This window comes from Artibeus jamaicensis, unplaced genomic scaffold, assembly GCF_021234435.1.
Source record: "Artibeus jamaicensis isolate MK-2021 breed Jamaican fruit bat unplaced genomic scaffold, CSHL_Jam_final scaffold_625, whole genome shotgun sequence".
NCBI classification, from domain to species: Eukaryota; Metazoa; Chordata; class Mammalia; order Chiroptera; family Phyllostomidae; genus Artibeus; species Artibeus jamaicensis.
The window spans coordinates 1,054,218-1,072,485 of NW_026522051.1; the positions used below are offsets into that span (position 1 = coordinate 1,054,218).

Consider the following 18,268-nt stretch of genomic DNA (forward strand, 5'->3'; position numbering starts at 1 on the left):
TCTGATTCAGGCATTGAGAAGAGGACCCTTCAATCAGCAGTAAGCACATAACCCATTTGTAAATGTCTCAAGTTCAATGTTAGAACCAATCAAATAAGAATAGAATCTTTAGAGCAAAATGTGCTTCCCCAGTTTCAAGGTGAGTCTGCCAGGACGCATCTGAAATATTTATTTCACAAACAGTGCAGGTGTGACTAGTATCAGGCGACCGAAATTGCTCCACAGCAAACGTTCTTTCAACGGTTACTGACAAGGATACAATGTGCGTGTTCTGATTTGCACAGACCTCCTCTTGGCTTCTAGTCTGTGAGTCTATATATCTTTATCGTCACCAACTTCTAACTAAAACTGAGGTTTAACATTTCACTGGACTGTGAACAGAGCCATAAATCTAACACCATGTCAGCGGTGCTGGCGACTCGGTCGCCACCAATGAAATCACAGCCACTTTGCAGTCCGTCCCTGTTACAGCAGACACCACGCGATAGCATTGACACTGAAAACAGCCTTGAAAGGAGACACCCCCCACCCCTGCCAGACCTGGTTCTTAATGTGCCGATAAAGGATAGGCATAGTTCAAATTTTAAAAAATTCTGATAATAGTAGCTTAGTACCATGTCTTTTCTTTGCCACCCTGTGTCATTTGTGCATTTTAAAACATCTTCCTGAAGGATCCCACAGATTTCTTCAGGGCGGTTCCTGGTTCCTGTGCACACATGTGAAATATAAACACACGTGAACACACAGGTGCACACACAGCAGAGGCCGGTGTTGACCCCGGTGCCTGCAATGCACGGCTGGCATCAGGAAGCTCCCCCAGAGATCTCCCACGCTTGTTGTGAAGCCAGGGGTGAGGGGATGGTTCTGGTCTGCTGCCCCGCGAAGCCCGCTGGCCCACCACCCCGGTCATCTGGCTGGCTGCTGTCTCCGTCACTGCCACAGGGACAGAGCGACAGGGTCTGTGTCCCCAGCTCCTTGCACGGTGCATGGCCCAGAGAAATGGAAAGATAATCTGGAAGTAAACCTTCACTGAAATCAGCACACAGGTGGCCACACCGGGTGAGTTGGGCATGAGGCGAGGGGTGAGGGGTGTGTGAAAGGCAGGGTGTGGGGAGAAGGATTTTAGGGGGACGTGGGATGGTCTTTTAAAAGAGATTCAAAACAGACTTCTGGCAGGTCGTTTTCTACCAGCAGCGTGAAACAGACTTCTGGCAGGTCGTTTTCTAGCCGGCAGTGTGAAAACAACCGTCCCGCGTGTGGCCACACCCGGCCTCACGTGGCCATCTCTCCCCCTACAGGGCTGGCTCCCCAGTATATATGAAGGGGCAGGGCCACCCAGCCAGGCGCCTCCGCGAGCGGGAGGGCTTTCCGGAGGGGAGCCTCGTCCAGCCTCTGCACCGAGGACTCTGTGCACTGCACGGCAGCCACAGGCCCAGGATGCCAGCTGTCCAGCCGCTGCTTCTGGCCTGCCTTCTGTGGGGTGTGGGGGCCAGGACAGCCGAGCTCCGGAAGGCCAAAGACCGGAGTGGTCGGTGCCATTACACCTTCAGTGTGGCCAGCCCCGATGAGTCCAGCTGCCCCGAGCAGGGCCAGGCCATGTCAGCCATCCGGGACCTGCAGAGGGACAGCAGCACCCAGCACACCGACCTGGAGAGCATTAAGGCCAGGCTCAGCTCCCTGGAGGGCCTCCTGCACCAGCTGACCTCGGCCCAGGCGGCCGGGCCCTCAGAGACCCTGGAGGGGCCGCAGAGGGAGCTGGCCACCCTGAGGAGGGAGCGAGAGCAGCAGGAAACCCAAACCAGGGAGCTGGAGGCAGCCTACAGCAACCTCCTCCGCGACAAGGAGGTACTGGAAGAAGAGAAGAGGCGGCTGGGGTCGGAGAACGAGGACCTGGCCCGAAGGTTGGAGAGCAGCAGCCAGGAGATAGAAAGGCTGAGAAGGGGCCAGTGTCCCCAAGCCCGTGGCACCCCTCAGGAAGTGCCACCAGGCTCCAGGGAAGGTAAGACGGCGACATTATTCAGGGGGACCTGTTACAGGTGGCCCAGGCCTGCCCTCCTCTGCCCTGTCCTTCCTATTCCTAGTAAATTAACCCCTGATGGTTCCATGTTTTGTGCGGAGTCTGCATGGCCTACGGCAGCATGAGACCTGGAAGGGTCAGGTGAGGCGCACCTGTCCCTACATGATCAGTAGGAAGTGCCACTGTCCTTTTTAGAAAGCCGTCCTTTTGTGAATCTTTGCTCAGGGAGGCTGATTCCTACCTTTTGGGGTGAATGTGAACTCTGTTCATGAAATGGCAAGAGATTTATGAAATGATGAGAGGGAGTAGTTTTTTAAAACTTGCAAATGCCCTTCCTTGGGCAAAATAAAGAGGCAGTAACACGTGGTCACTCCCCTCGATCTGTCATTTGGAGGCTTCCCTCCACCCTGTCCAATCTGAGGACCTCTGCGTGGAAGTTGCCAGGCCACCCCCGGAGGTGGCTTTTGCTGCCTGACCCCTGCAGGTGGGGTGTCTGTGAGTGTGCGCTGGGTCGGGGCGGGGGGCACGCCCTCCCCAGGAGTGGGGAAGACGGCATTTGTGTCACTGCTTGTGAAACTGTGCCCCCAAATGCTCAGGGTTGAGAACATTGTCCCATCAGGAGGAAACAAGCAAAGCAATCCGGTTGTGGGACAATCAGTGTGGACTCTTCAAAGACGCTAATGCCAGGCATGGCAGAAAAGGAGGGGGGTGGGAGCTTGCTCAGACGGAAGGAGACTGGAGAGACGTGGAGGGCAAGGGCATGGGTGCCCCGGCTGGGCTCCTGTTTCCCAGGGAAAAGAGCTTCCAGGGGCAGGTGTGGCGCTGCCGAGGGAACTGGCATGTAGACTGCTTGGCAGAGTGTGTTACAGGTTGGTGCCAGGTTTCCCGGGTAAGACATGGTTTCGTGGTTAGGGGGTGTCAGGAGGTCTGCAATTTACTGTCCAGTGGTCCAGCAAAGACTTCAAATAGACAGAGTGGGGGAAAGAAAGCAAAAGCATTTGTGGCAAAATAGTAACAGTCGCTGCGAGGGGACAGTAATTGTAATATTCTTTCAACTTTTTGATAGGTTCAGATATCTTCAAAATAAAACTATGGGAAAATATCTCCTAAAAAGTCTTTCTAGACATGAGAAACAAGCTCGGCATAGAAGCCAAGCGTCAATGCCTGGGTGTGACCTTGGATGAGCCATTTAACCACTGCCCCTGGTTTCTTCCCCAGAGCACGGCACTGGAAATTCCTACTGCGAATAACAGTTTTTATGGGGCTCAAATAGAATAACCCTGAGTTGTAAAGCATTTCTGAAACCCTTTATCCTTAGAGTTGGAAGAGATCCCGTTGTAGACTTTCCGACTCAAGGTGAGTGAGGGATGACTACACCAAGGGACCCCAGGGCGCAGAGGTCCCTGGGGCAGAGCTGAGCTTTGGTGAACTGCAGTTTTGAGCACAATGAAGGAACTTATTAATAGAAGTGCCATGAGGCAGTGCTTATTTCAAACTGTTAACCCAAGGAAGCTGCATTCTCAGCACTCGTGCGCGCGTGTGCGTGTGTATGTGTGTGTGTGTGTGTGTGTGTGAGAGAGAGAGAGAGAGAGAGAGAACAGAAGTGACATTTTGTCCGGTTTATTGTGTGTGGTCATTTAACAAGGGTTTGGGAACCTACGGGATGCAATCTCTGATTCTATAGTTTTTTTGTCTCTCCAGCTGCTCTGCTGTCGAAATAAGAACAGCCCACGATAATGAACTCCAACCTTGGAAGTTCTTTTCTAGCCGTGGGCTTTTCCTGAGCAGCAAGTGCCATTAGCCCCAGAGAGTGAGCTGGAACGCGACTGAGGCCCAGAGCAGGTACTCGGCGGGTCCCTGGTCACCTAGCGAGCTGGTACTAGAATTCGATCCCTCCACCCAAGTGAGGGTCAGTGATCCTTCAGGACCCTGAAGTGACCTCTGGGTTGTAGAAGAACCTTAAAGGTAAAAGACAAAAAGGTTACATGGGAACATCAGGGAAAGGACTGCTTTGATCAGAAGATCTGCTTCAAGATCTTGTACCTGGGACAAGTGTGTTCCTGGTGGCTGGATTGAAGTGTGGGTGTGCTTTAGGCAGAGGTGGCTGTAGCCAAGGGGACATTCATTAGAGTTGATACCTATTGGCTGAGGGTCATCCCATTGGCTATTCCTATTGGCTGAGAGTCATCCCATTGACTATTCCTATTGGCTGAGGGTCATCCCATTGGCTACATGGCACTTACATTCATGATATACAGATAAGGACACCAGGCTGGTGCTTGGAGGCCATCAGAGAAGCTGGGGACAGGTCCCAGCAGGTGACGCCTGCTCCAGGCAGGTTGCCACAGGAACAGCTGGGAAAAGGTGGCAGGATATGTAGTGGGGACGCCACAGGTATTCACAAGCACCATAGATTTCACTTCCTTGCCTCCAGGATGGGGCTGACAGTCCCTCATGGGGTCATCACGCAGGTTAGCAGTCAAGGGCGGGCGGCAGAAGGCGCCTCCAGCACGGAGCAGCCTCCCAGGAAATGGACTGCAGCTACAAGGGCCTTCTCTTGCTTGAGCACCACTACTGTTTTAAAATGTCATGTAAAAATGATCAAAACGTCAATGGGGACACGACAACTCTGCGACACGCCCTTATTCTAGGGAGCGTGGGTGTGGGACAGCGCCCAGGCCAGCCACCGGCTCGCCCAGCTGCACTGCCCCGGAGAACCGTGACAGCCCACACGTGGACCCCACGCTGTCCGCCGTCCTTCCCACGCCTGGCTGACTCTTCGGGCAGCGAGAGAAAAGAACTATAAAAATCATTTCCATATCACTTGCCCCTATATGGTACTTTTATACAAGCCAGTTAATAAGTTCCATTTTCTGGAAGATGTCTGTTTCTAAAGCAGAGGTAAGAGAGATAGGAAAGAATACGCAGATTTTCAGAATTTCATAATAGACCTGAACCTCCTCCTAGAAGGACTGGATTTTAATAGAAACAAAGCCCTAAAAATGTTTTACTATTTGATAAAAGATAGTTCTTAATATTTTTATAAGCTCTTTTTGTTTTTTCCCCCACATTCAGAATGAGATATGATTTTGAAACATTCCTGGGAAATTTTTCTTTTGACTCACCCTTATTGAGGGCCATTTTATTTATACTTTGAGCTAAAAATACTGAGGCTCAGAGAGGTTGAGTAACTTGTCCGAAGTCACACAGCAGGCACAGGGCAGGACTGAACTAGGAAGCTAGCACTTCTGGCCTGGTCCAGGCCCTTCATGCTCTATTAGTCGCTCCCTACCTTCAGGCCTTTGGACCTACAGGCCTTCTCCCCACAGGCTTCAGACCTCACTGGGACGGTTCTCCTCCCGGGAGCCTGGCCACTGCCCAGTGCTCTGGGTCCCAGAAGCCAGCGTGGTTACTATCCGGCCACCCACCTGCCAACGGAGATCCGGCCTTGCAGCCATCCTGGGAGCCATTCCCTGACATTACGCTTCATTGTATTTCTTGTTTACTCCACCGCAGGGAGGTGGGGCTCCTGCAAAGTGCGGTGGAAAAGGGGAGGAAGGGAGACAGGGAGGGAGAGAGGGAGAGACAGAGGTGGAGAGCAGCCTCCTCGAGTTTCCTGTAAAGTCTCTGGTAATAGTCTGGGTCCACAGAGCAAGTTAAGTCGGGCACATTCAATAGAAAGAGTCCTTCACGATGATGAAAGAGTAACCAAGGGTGTGAGTAAATGGTAGACTTGCAGGGGCTGCCGCCTCACTAGGAAGGTGGGGTTCAGCCCATCAGGTAGTAGGAAAGGTGGCAGGCGCTGGTCCAGAGCTGCAGAGGCCACCTCCTGAGTGCAGGCGGAGGGACTGGCAACCTGCGGCTGGGGGCCCAGTGGGGTCAGAGACAGGCTGCGGGAGCCCTGCAGAGCCCCAAGGGGTCCCTGGGCAGGGACTCTGGGCCCCGTGTGGAGAGGGCTGTGGAAAGGTTGTAGCCAGGTCAAGGCTTCTTGGGCTCCACCCGATGACCTCACACTCGGACCTCCCACCCAGGCCAGCGCCCCCACTGGGGAGACTGAAAACCTCTGCCTCCCACGACGTCCCCCCAGCGCCCTCTACTGAGAAATCTCAGCCCGAGGTCACTGCAAGGCCCCCCCCCCCCCCCCCCCCCGCCGGCGCTGCACTTTGATCCCTCCCCGCGGGCAGCCAGGTCACTCAAGGGGCGGAGGCAGTCAACAGGAGGAAAGGCGCTGCTTTAATCATGTCTTTTCGATTCTGACGCCTTGCTGATACTGAAGGGACTGCCCCTCCTGGGTCAACCAGGTCCTGGAGGCAGCCGCCCTCACCTGGGAGCACACCTTTCAGATGCAAACCAACCTGTTCAGAGCTCACCCTCGCCCTCCTCTCTCAGGTCCTCACTCTCAGGCTGGCAATTCCCCTGCCCCATCACTGCAGGGCCCCAGAGCCTGCCGAAATTATCAGTCGGAAACCTATGACCCCGCCTCACTGGTCCCCATGGAAACCACAACAAGGGCTCTTGCCCAGGGGCCCCTGGTACCTCCCCAACCTGGGGGCCCCTGTGGTGTGAGACCCCTCCTCTCAGGACAGGCTCCTGACCTGCTGGCCTCACCGTGCCTGAATCACAGCCTACATTTGAAAGCAGGGAGGGCTGCTCCTTGCGGCTACTGCTTTTTCCTTCTATTCAAGGGTCCCTGATGACCACGACCCTACACCAAACAACTGTGGTGACAACGTCTAGCCAGTGTCCTCAAACCTCTTCCCTTCTCTGTGGTTCTAACTCTCCCCTAAGCTCCTTAGGAACCCTGCCCTCTGTTCCTTGTTCAAAGCTGCTTTCAGATCCCACAGAATATTTTAGCTGAGCACGGAAAGCTTAATACACCACCCCTTAGAGGGACGTTTGCTTTGTGGCAAAGGGGGGAAAAAGCCCAAAGTCATGCAGGGAACTCCTCACCATGGAATTCCAGGCCCCCCAGCAGAAACCAGAACCTTCCCAATAACCCCGAATCACACAGGCACCCACGCAGATATCAGACCTCCTAGTGGGAGTTAGCCCGGTGGTGCTCAAGCTCCCTCCCTTTATTTTGAATACCCTCCTTTCTGCTCGGCCCATCTCTATGCAAGTTATTGCTTTTGAGCTTTGTTATGGAAGTTTTAGGATGCTCACGAAAGTGGAGAGACCGGTAGGAGCCCCAACAAACCCATCTCCTGGCCCTGACAGTTGTCAACAAAGTCTGATCTTGTTTTTGTCTCACTGCAACCCACTGCTGTTTACTGTCTTCAAGTAAATCTTGGGCATCATCATATCTTTTTCTTAAAGATTTTATTTATTTATTTTTAGAGAGAGGGGGAGGGGAGGAAGAAAGAGAAGGAGAGAAACATCCATGTGTGGTTGTCTTTTGCACCACCCCCCCAAGGGGGATCTGGCCTGCAACCCAGGCATGTGCCCTGACTGGGAATCGAACCAGCGACCCTTTGGTTTCGCAGGCTAGCATTCAATCCACTGAGCCACACCAGCCAGGGCTCAAACATCATCACGTCTTTGGAAACCTATTTCAATGTTATCCTCAACACAGTCAACGGGTCATTCTTACTCATGGTACGACACCATCTCTTTCTTTTAACATAGTTTCCAGGTGGAATTTGGAGAACCTGGACTTTCAGGAACTGAAGTCAGAGCTCACTGAGGTTCCCGCTTCCCGAATCTTGAAGGAGAGCCCGCCAGGCCATCCCGGGAGTGAAGAGGGGGACACAGGTATGAAGTTAAATGTGTTCTCTTTTGTCCCCCCGTGGTCTCTGCCTGTGTCTAGTCCTCTGGCTGCTCCCTCGCCAGGGCAAGCCGGCCGGAAGTCAGCCTTTCCCCAGCAAAGCCCTGTGTCTCGTCACCCACCCTTGGGATGGTGGGCTGGGCCAGGCTGCATGGGGGATGAGGACCGATGTGTCTGTTTCACTCATGTGGCTGTCACATTGACTTGATTACACCTGAACAATGACATTTGTTGGTGGGCCCTTCCTATCTGTATTGGAGGGCCAGCTGGACATCATCACCATCTGAGCACACAGGTCACTACTAAAGGCTTCTTTTCTGAACCCTGGGTGCTCAGGAAAAACATCATTGTCCCACTCCAAAGTTTCTCCCAGGAGCCTGATGTCAGGACACAGACTGTGGTTTTTAGAAACTGTGATTCCACGTCATTGATAATTATTGCTAGCCCTGAAGGGCGCGCATTGGGTCAGGCATTTGGAAACTTGCAAAATACGCTTCCCCAAGATATGAGCGCCTCTTTGAGGACATTTCCACCCCCTACAAGGAAACGGAGGGTTCCCCTTAAAGTGCAGGAGTCCGTCATGATTCTGCTCCATCGAAGTTTTTAACCACCTCTTAGTTACATATTTAAAATCATATTCAGACTTTATTGTGTTGAAATGACACCTGAAATATATGGTCCATCTTGAAAAAACTCTGCTGTACAGAGATGACTATCGTGACTCGATTTTTGGTCTCATTTCTAAAAAAATAATGCGGTAAGTTGTACATGAAAGAATAATGACATGACTACCCGTGAGACCCTGGCCAGGGTAAGTCCAATGAGACCAGTCGAGTGTGAACCCCTCCTGGCAGCCTGTCGAGTTCAGTCCTGGTCACGCGTGATCACAAACGTTTACTGGCCATTTCCTCTAACCGAGCACCTGACACGTTTAGTTACACTGAAACCAACAGCAGCCCTACTCCCCCAAACACTGTTATTATCCCCTCTCCACGTGAGAAAACTGAGGCTTAGAGAGCAAAGTAACGCCTGGAGGGTCACACCGCGCCAGCAGGGGGCAGAACCGGGATGTAAATCCGGGCTTCTGCGGCCCCACGTGGCGCAGAGAGCGCGCGAATCAGTGTTTTGTGTTCGTTCTGCTTTGTTTCTGACTCACCAGGATGCGGAGAGCTCGTCTGGGTGGGCGAGCCGGTCACTCTGAGAACAGCTGAAACCATCACGGGCAAGTACGGTGTGTGGATGAGAGACCCCAAGCCCGTGGACCCCTACACGCGGGAGACCACCTGGCGCATCGACACAGTGGGCACGGGCGTCCGCCAGGTGTTCGAGTACAGCCTGGCCAGCCAGTTCGCGCAGGGCTACCCCTCCAAGGTCCACGTGCTGCCCGTGCCGCTGGAAAGCACGGGCGCCGTGGTCTACGCGGGGAGCCTCTACTTCCAGGGCGCAGAGTCCAGGGCGGTGATCCGGTACGAGCTGAGCACGGAGACGGTCAGGGCGCAGAAGGACATCCCCGGAGCCGGCTACCACGGCCAGTTCCCCTACGCCTGGGGCGGCTACACCGACATCGACCTGGCGGTGGACGAGTCGGGCCTCTGGGTCATCTACAGCACCGAGGGGGCCAAAGGGGCCATCGTCCTCTCCAGGCTGAACCCCGAGAGCCTGGAGCGGGAGCAGACCTGGGAGACCAACATCCGGAAGCAGTCGGTGGCCAACGCCTTCGTCATCTGCGGCACCTTGTACACCGTCAGCAGCTACTCCTCGCCCGAGGCCACCGTCAACTTCGCCTTCGACACGGGCACGGGGAGCAGCAAGGCCCTGGCCGTGCCCTTCAGGAACCGCTACAAGTACAACAGCATGATCGACTACAACCCTCTGGAGAAGAAGCTTTTTGCCTGGGACAACTTCAACATGGTCACCTACGACACCAGGCTCTCCAAGGTCTGAAAGGCCGCCGGGCTGCGTCAGAAACGGCAGGAGGACGCGGAGGCCTTCGGAGCTTCCGAGAGGCCGGCGGCCCTCCAGCCCGCGCCTGCGCCTGCGCCGCTTCGCTCCGCTCGCCTTACGCTCGGGTTAATCCAGGAACAGGGTCCGACGCTGCGCGAACAGCGCTCTGGGCACATAGTTTCTCACAGCTAGGCTTTCCTTCTTTTAAAGGACTGTATAGCTAAAATGGTTTAAATTTCCTGGTGATCTGGGGCACAAGCTATACCACGTAGCTGTTTCTTCATGGAAACCACGAGGCTTTTTATGAATGGCCTTTGCTGGCTAAGGAGGGTGTTTGGAGGAGGGTTTAGGGGAAGGGGCTGGACTCCAGGTGAAGCTGGGCCACCCCCTGCTTTTTCGTGCTGCACAGTCGGCACCAGCAGTGGTGAAAAGCAGCTGAGGATAGTTGGCTTCTCGTGCTTCAGGGCGAGCGCCCAGGTGGTTATTCCACAACTTTTGCCTGTGCAATAAAGTGATCGTGCACACCATTCTCCTTGGATATTGTGGGATATTTCGCACAAGAGAAAAGTAGAGATTCCAGCCGTCAGAAAATTTCTGTGGGCTGGGAACTTGATGGCAGGATGGTCAAGGTGTGTGATGCGTGTGCATGTGTGTGACAAGGGCGGTGCCCAGGGTGGCACCTGGCAAACAGTGGAACGCACACCTTCCCAGCCGTGTCTCCTGGTGCTCTCGGTCCTTCCTGAACCATCTTTTCATCCTTCAAGGCATTATTTTTAAAATAATTACACTGAATGTCTATCTTGAGATGCCATCATGCCTAGTGGTCAGAACATTCTCTCGTGGCCAGTTCAGTTTGGATGGACCCTGTTCCATTAGTGTTTTTGGTCGACTCAGGGTTTTCCTCTGCCCTGGTTGAGAGAAGGGCCAGGCCAGCCCATTCCTGAAAACGCCCTGGGGCTCCGCATCCCATCCACAGTCAACGGCAGAGTCCCACCTCGGTGGCTCCGTCTCTCCTAATGTCCCCGGATTCCTTCCACCCTGACCAAGGCCCATGGCCTCCTGGCTGTCCTCTGAACAACCAGGCCCACTTTAGCCTCCAGGGCTTTGAGCTGGCTCCCCAGTCCCTGATGGGGGCACACCTATCACCATCCGGGTTTTCAACTCCTTACTCTGACGCCACCCTCTCTATTAAAACTGCCACGTCTGATCTGCCTTGCCTGGTTACTTTAGAACCTCTTTTCCACGTATCCTCTCCTGACACAGGATGGCAATGAAAGATAAATACGTGCACACAGCAGAGACTTGGCTGGAAGAGACCAAACAAGTGCATTTGTGGGGATAACAATAGACAACAATGGGTGAGGAGGGGGAAACTGGAAGGAAAGATCTTCCGAGAGTCTTCAAAGGCGAGGCGAGGACTTCCCACAAACTGTGTCCTGGAGTTCTAGGTCAAAGCCCATCTCTGCATGACTGACGCTGTGTGTGCCTAGGAGACTTGGGGGTCCTCAGCCGGAGAGGGAGGTGGGGCTGGAGGGACTGGGGAGTCGGCCATGCCCGGGGGAGGGACTTGATCCAAATCCAAGTCGAAGGGCATCACTTCAGCTTCCTTGGGTTTGTTGGTAAACACCTCTTCCCTGGGAGGAAAGGCAGGAGGAGGGCAGGGTTTTTAAAAAGAGAAAAAGACCCCCACAGACCCCATCCGTGAAAGACAACCGCTTCCTTCCCCACCTGCCCACAGATGAGAACATGGGTGTCACTGGGTGGGAATGAGCTACATGCTGTGCTCTAACTGTGAGTCAGCTCTTCTCACACTGGCCCCTGGACCCCACAGTGTGGCGTCCACCCCTACCCCCCAGCTCTCCTAGGTCAGGCCAGGGCAGGCTCACCCTCGGAGTTCCACTGGCCTCACAACTTTTCTCTGTCAGTTCAGCCCCGGCCACACAGCACCTCTCCTTTCTGTTGAACTGACCCCTGTCCCCATCCTACCCTGGGCCGTGCAAACCCTGCCTTCCAGGAAATGTGACTCGCCCATCCGGCAGCAAAACTCTCCGATTTAACTGTCCCTGGACCACCCGCTATGTTCCAGGGACTGGAAACAAACGAGATGTAGGTTCGCAGGCACATCCCCCAAGGTTTTCGGCCAAGAAAGCTGAGATGGACGGACGGTGATGTACCCTGGTCCAGTGGCCACTGCAAAGCACAACCAGAACGCAGAGCCAGACCTCCGGAGCACAAGTTCACTGCCGCACTCCTCAGGCAGAGCTGACCCCCAGTATTGCTCCGTGGCCATGGGATGATGGGGAGGGGTTATGTGTGAGGAGAGGACTCAGAATTGGAACGGTCTCTTCCTTCTTGTGTGGGTGTTAGAGCAGTGACCGCAGCCCCCAGGGGGTCACAATCTAATTCGCCACAAAACCCAATCAGTAAAGGTTTCTTGACACTCCACATCCATGCTAAGAAATCACACCTAATTTATCAGTCCACTAACATCTTATATTCCAGTAAGCTCTAAGGTCAAGAAGTATTGTGAACAATGTTGAGTAGAGGTCCATATTTTAAATTAGTATTTTTTAATTTTTTGGCTAACTTATGGAGTTTAATAAAATCATTACTTTAAAGCTTATATTGAACATGTCGATTCAGAAGGGCCAGCTCTGCCCATTTTGTTCTCTGCTCATGTTTACCTCATTAGAATGATTTCAACCTAGGTATCCTGGAAGAAGTTTGTTAAGCCACTTGTCTCTTTCTTTTCAAGGTTGTAGTTATTTATTTACTTACTTTATTTTTAGAGAGGCGGAAGGGAAGGAGGAAGGGAGGCTGAGAAACATCAGTGTGAGAGAGAATCATTGATCAGTTGCCTCTTGCATGTACCCCATTTGGGACTGAACCTGCAACCCAGGCATGTGTCCCGACTGGGAATCAAACCAGCGACCTTTTGCTTTCCAGGATGACAGCCAACCAAATGAGCAATGCCCAATGAACTGAGGCACGCTGGTCAGGGCCACTTGTCTCATTCGAGGGTTACATTCATTAAGATTAGCCAAGAGTTGGAAACAGCCTAAGTACCCATCAGTAGATGAGTGGATAAAAAACTGGTGCATGTATACAACGGAATACTTTTGCAGCAGGAAAAAAAGGAGCTCCTACCTTTTACAATAGCATGGATAGACCTGGAGAGCATTATGGGAAGTGAAATAAGCCAGTCAATGACAGACAAATACCATATGATCTCATTTATAAGAGGAATCGAACGAACAAGATAATGAGCAAATGAGAACCAGAGGCATGGAAACATGGGACAGACTGAGAGCGGGAGGGGAGGAAGTGCAGCTGTTTGAAAGAGGGTGAAGGGACTAGTTAAAGAACATACATGAAGGACCCATGGATGTGGACAGTGGTGTGGGATTGACAGTGGAAGTGGGAGCAGGCTGGACGGAGGGAGGGAGGGAGGAAGCATTGGGACCATGTAACAGTGTGAACAAGAAAACATCATTTAAAAGAAGATGAGAAAACAACCCGCAAACCCACTAAATCCACGTATGCAAGTCCAGTAACTCGTGGGCATTCACTGTGAGTGAAGAAGCCCCACAGAAATCCAGGCTCCTGTCCCTCCACCAGAAAGGTCTCTGCTTCTACAAGGGACCTCTTGACATGGAGCAAGGGAGCGGCACCTGGCCACATGTCCGTTTCCAAAGAGGTCAGTTTTAGCATAAGCAGGAGTCCTACTGCGTGCTCCACACACCTGTGCACGTGGATGTCATCCTCAAACCAGAGGGAGGGGCCTTCCCTCAGTGAGCCCGAGGGCTCGCCAGGTTTAGCAAATGACAACACAGGGGGCCAGCTGCAGGGCATTTCAGATAAACAAGTGATTTTTACACTCTGCATGTCACCAATATTGCACAGGTGTATTTTAGCCAAATACATGTTTATCTAAGATAAAATACATTTATCTAAGACTCAAATTAAACTAGGCGTCCAGCGTTTCATCCGCCCACCCCACCTCCGACGCAGGCATACCCTCTCTTTCAGGACGGTAAGGTGTCTTCTTTCTAAGGACCTCAGGGGCACAGCCCTGGGTGCCAGGCACATCACAGTGAAGGAGACGGAGCCCCTGCCTGCAGGGAGCTCCCAGCCTCTTGGGAATGAGGGCAAGTTTCAGGGAATCCATGCTGTCCCCAAACTTTGCAAAGCCATGCCTTTTCATAACAAGAGAGAACTTTACAACCTCCACCTGATTATCAAAGTGATGCCCCCCCCCCAGTTAAAGAGCCACAGATCTGAAATTCATCCCAGCACCCCTATTTTCACTTCTTGAAGGACCACGTGGGAAAGGTCTGTTTCCCAGGGTGGCTGACAAAACAGTGTCTCGTTCACAAAGTCAGCCTCCTCCTTGCAGCCAGATACATTTGAATACATTTGACTACATTTACATGAGCCAGTGTCTCCTGCAGTGTCAGGCACCACCCACCCACCCACCTAGCCTGGAGTACCTGGAGGCCATGGTGAACCTGCGTCTGGTCACCTCGGAGGCCAGGTCACGATAGGGGAACTTCAGGCCATTGTGCTCAAGGCTCCTCTCAGCCATGGCCTTGGGCTCAGAGGAATTGACATTCAGTCCACCTGGGGTCTAAAACACAAGCATCAGTAACGCAGATGTCAGTGGCAGAGGAAAGTGGAGGCGGTCACTGTGCCTGGGTCCTATCTGTAGCTCATGCCCAGCCCCAGGCCTGTGCAGGGCTAGGTTTCCTCTGACACCTGCCTTGGGCAGGAGAGACCCTCCTGCCCCTGAGGTAGGATGGGCATTCTTCCCCCGTCAGGCAGTGTGGAAGCCCAGGATGGCTACTGCTCCCCCCAGGTCACAGTTGGGGCAATGGAGGCCAGCGGAGGTGAACTGACTCCCCTGGAACCCGGGCCACTGCCACGGGCCCGTCCCTCACAGGCCCGGTGGGCACCCCTGGACCCTGCCAAGCTTTGTGCTTGCCTTCCAAAGAACTGGAGAAGGGGGTTCAGGGATACTGGGGCTCAGGGCCAGGCTGCTTGCTCAGAGGTGCACTGAGTGAGGCTCAACGTTGATACCAGAAATCCCACTAGCCCCCCATTTAGTGCTAGCCACTGAGGGGTGTCCTTATTTGGTGACCACAGTAACTCTGCAAGGTCCCCATGAACGAAGCGGGAGACTGAACAGCAGGGAAACTCAGGAGCTTCCCCCAGGGCCACGGAGCTAGATTCCGTCTGCAGACTGTGCCCACTCCACCGGCCAGACCGACCCACCCTCACGGTCTGTCTCGGCGCCAGGCCATGGCCCAGGACCTGGAGATGGCTCCCCGCTCCTGGCCACCTCCTGGTCACACTCGTGTGGCGGCAGAGCCGTTCTTGGAGCAGGGATGGCAGCGGCCTCAGCTGGAAAAGTTTGCTACTCAGAGGAAGCCCAACCAAATTACCTTTTGATGTCTGATGTGCTCGTCCAGAGCCCCTTTGGCACCTCTGCGCACAGTCTCGCAAAGAAACGCTCTTACGACAGACACTGGCCCCGAATTTCAGAGACTGCCCCTCCTTAGGGAAGGAAAGGCTAACCCCCCACACTCACTGCCTGCGTCTCAGGCTTTTATCCTCCTGGAGGCCGTCTTTCTCAGGAGCTTGAGTTAATGGCCTCCACTGGCGTCCCCAGAAGGTAGCAGCTGATACCAATCATCCCTGCGGCGTGGCCCTTGATGGGAAATCCCCGCAGATGTGGCAGGAGAAGGTGGGTCCCGAGCGCAGCACCGGTGGCCAGGGGCGACGTGCCGCCCGGGCAAGGGGGGAGCCCCGCTTTAGATGCTGGTGAACACTAGGCCTCGACCTCTATCTACCGACTGCGTTTTAGAGCGATCGCGGGGGTCCCCTCTCCCAGCACCACCAGGCTCTTTGATCCCACCCCGTCCCGGTGATGGACAGAGCGCCTGTCTGAGCGCGCAGGTGTTTGGGCTTTGAAAGGAGTGGATTGGCGGCCCGCCTCCCGTTGAGCCGAGGGATCTTGGCCAAGTCATTTAACATCCACGGGCCTCGGTTTTTCTTATGTGTAGAGAGAGGAGCAGTACTCTCCTCCTAGGGCCATTGCAACGATTGAGAAAATGCTTCCTAAAGCCCCCCGTTTTGTTTTTTTGTTGTTACATTTTTGTTTCCTTTTTTAAAAAAGATTTTACTTATTTTTGGAGGGGGAAAGGAGCATCAATGTGTGGTTACCCCTCACGTAGCCCCCACCAGGGGTGGGGTGGGGACACCTGGCCCACAACCCAGGCGTGTGTCCCGACTGGGAATCGAACCGGTGACCCTGTGGTCTGTAGGCCATCTCTCAATCCACTGAGCCACACCAGCCAGAGTTAAATGTTTCCATATGTGCTTTATAGCCCAGGGAGGAATGTGAATATATATATATGCAGGTGGGTATCCAGATACTGCTGCTCACACAGCACACAAATGTAACATAAGCCTTTTCCCCACAAACCAGAATCTACTTTTTTAAAGCAGGCACCCAAGCAGGCACCCTTGGTCCTCCAGGGCTGGGAGGAGTCGAGCTCCGGGTGGGAGCCCAGCAATGACGTCAGGGGCATCGGAACGTGCTGGGGGCATTGGCCCCCCACCCGTTTCCTTCAGCCAGAGCATCAGGGGGTCTCCCGTTGTGAAGGGTTTGCAAAGTATGAACAGGCTTCGGTGTTGCATGTGACGACACCAGCGGGTGTCGGTGTCACAGGGAGGCGGTGACCGTCCTGGGGTCCAGCGGTGGTCTGCTTTGGGCTTGCTGCTGTGTGGTTCCGCTGGCTTCAGAGCACAGCCTGGGCATCGGGCGGGAACGCTGGGGAAGTCGGCTGCGGTCCGGACCCCTCTGAAGGGACAGCCACCACGCCGTCCCGGAAACACCGCGGCTGCCCTGCCACCCGCCCTCGGTGACGCACGTTCCCCACCCCTGGTGTCCCAGCGAGAAGCCTCTAGGTCAGGCCTGTAAGAGGCGGGACAGCAGGGGGGCTAAGCCTCTGCGTGACGGTGAAGCCCCACGGGAGAAAGCTGCTACTCTGAGGTCACGTGCGAGGGATAGGGCTGGGAGTCAAAGCGTGTCGGTCAGTTTGACATTTCCCCACTCACCAAAGACAGGTGGGTGGAGATGAAGCGAAGACGTGTGTTCTTCCCAGATGACAGAGAAGTGTACAACTGTTGATATCATCGTTACATTGAAAACAGGGCCCTGGGTACTGGTCTGCGAGGCCCTCGGTTGCGTGGGAAGTAGACTGAGGATACCAGCAGTGACATGGCTCCTGTGAGGACAGGCGTGGCAAAAAAGGGACAGGGAGCCTCTTGAGAGAGCAGGGTAGGTGACCCTGCTGGGTCTCATTAGAGGACTAGGTGGCCAAAGGCACCTGTGGGGACCGTGTGCCTTGCCACACCCACGCCAGCCCAGGTTCGGGGCTCTGACGGTCTGCCATGGATGGGAGTCGGCCTGGGCCTCTCACAGACCCCACCGACTGCTGAGACCACAGGGTACTTAGTGCTGGCCCGCGGCGAGGAGGCCCTCGGGGCGTTCTCAGCTCCCTGACCCGCTTGCTTGGCTGCTTTCCAAACCTGAGTCCCATCCCCCTCTCCACCTGCTGATGCCCATCCTCACACAGCTGTGTGTGGCCAGAGAAAACCAGAAGACTTGATGACCAGTTGCCCTATAAATGCAGGACTGCACTCAGCTCGACTCTCCAAGTTGCACCCAGAAGCTGGTCACTCCTTGCCTCCTTCACGGCCAGCGCCCCGGGTCCGCAGGTCCCAGGCATCTCCGGCAGGAATCACTGCAAAGCCTCCCAACTGGTGTGTTTCCAACTGTGTCCCTTCCCCAGTCTGCGAACACACCGCCACGGCAACCCTCTAATTACTTGGGAGTCACACCCCATCACTCCTTCACCCCAAACTTGCCAATGGCTTCGTGTTTCCAGGTAAACGCCCGAACCCTCGGAATGGCCTTCAAAGCCCACTCTGCTCCCGTCCCTCCCGCCCGATGTCCCTGACCGTCCGGTCCGGGGCCTCAACGGCCTCTCCCTTTTCTTTGTTCTGTTCCAACCACCTGGCCTCCTTGCTTCCAGGGATTCCCCTGCTTGGAATACTTTTGCCCCAAATGTCCAAAGAGTTCGCGTCCTGTCTTGCTCCAAGCCCCTCAGGCTGAGGCCCTGGTTTGTCCACTGCCAGGGGTGTGGATGGCCGGTCCTGCCCCAGACGCCGCTTTCAGCTGGACAGCTGCCTGCATCAGAGGTTCACAACCCCAGCCCAGGACTGACCACGGTGGAAGAATGACCACCCAGCCCCCTTGCCTTGACTTGGGGTGGCTCTAAAGGGCCATCCCTGCTTGAGCTGCCTGGGGAACTGGCGGAGGTCTTCGCTGTAGCTGCGTCACGGGAGAGATTTTGGCGGTGGGTTACCGGGCAGAGAAGCCTGCTGCTGGTGCTGAGTGGAGCATGACTAGCACCTGTTCCCGCCACCTCCCCAGCAAGCTGTTACGGCTGGTTGGTACAATGTTCACTGGTGGGGAG

General features: G+C 54.4%; 1 protein-coding gene across 1 annotated transcript; it reads left to right on the top strand.

The window, feature by feature from the left end:
- The first annotated feature begins 1,362 nt into the window (after positions 1-1,362).
- MYOC (myocilin) lies at positions 1,363-10,151 on the top strand. Its single transcript, XM_037167365.2, has 3 exons — positions 1,363-1,999; positions 7,643-7,768; positions 8,941-10,151. Exons 1-3 carry the CDS (start codon positions 1,438-1,440, stop codon positions 9,723-9,725), a joined length of 1,473 nt encoding a protein of 490 aa, XP_037023260.1. The 5' UTR covers positions 1,363-1,437; the 3' UTR covers positions 9,726-10,151.
- The last annotated feature ends 8,117 nt before the right edge of the window (positions 10,152-18,268 follow it).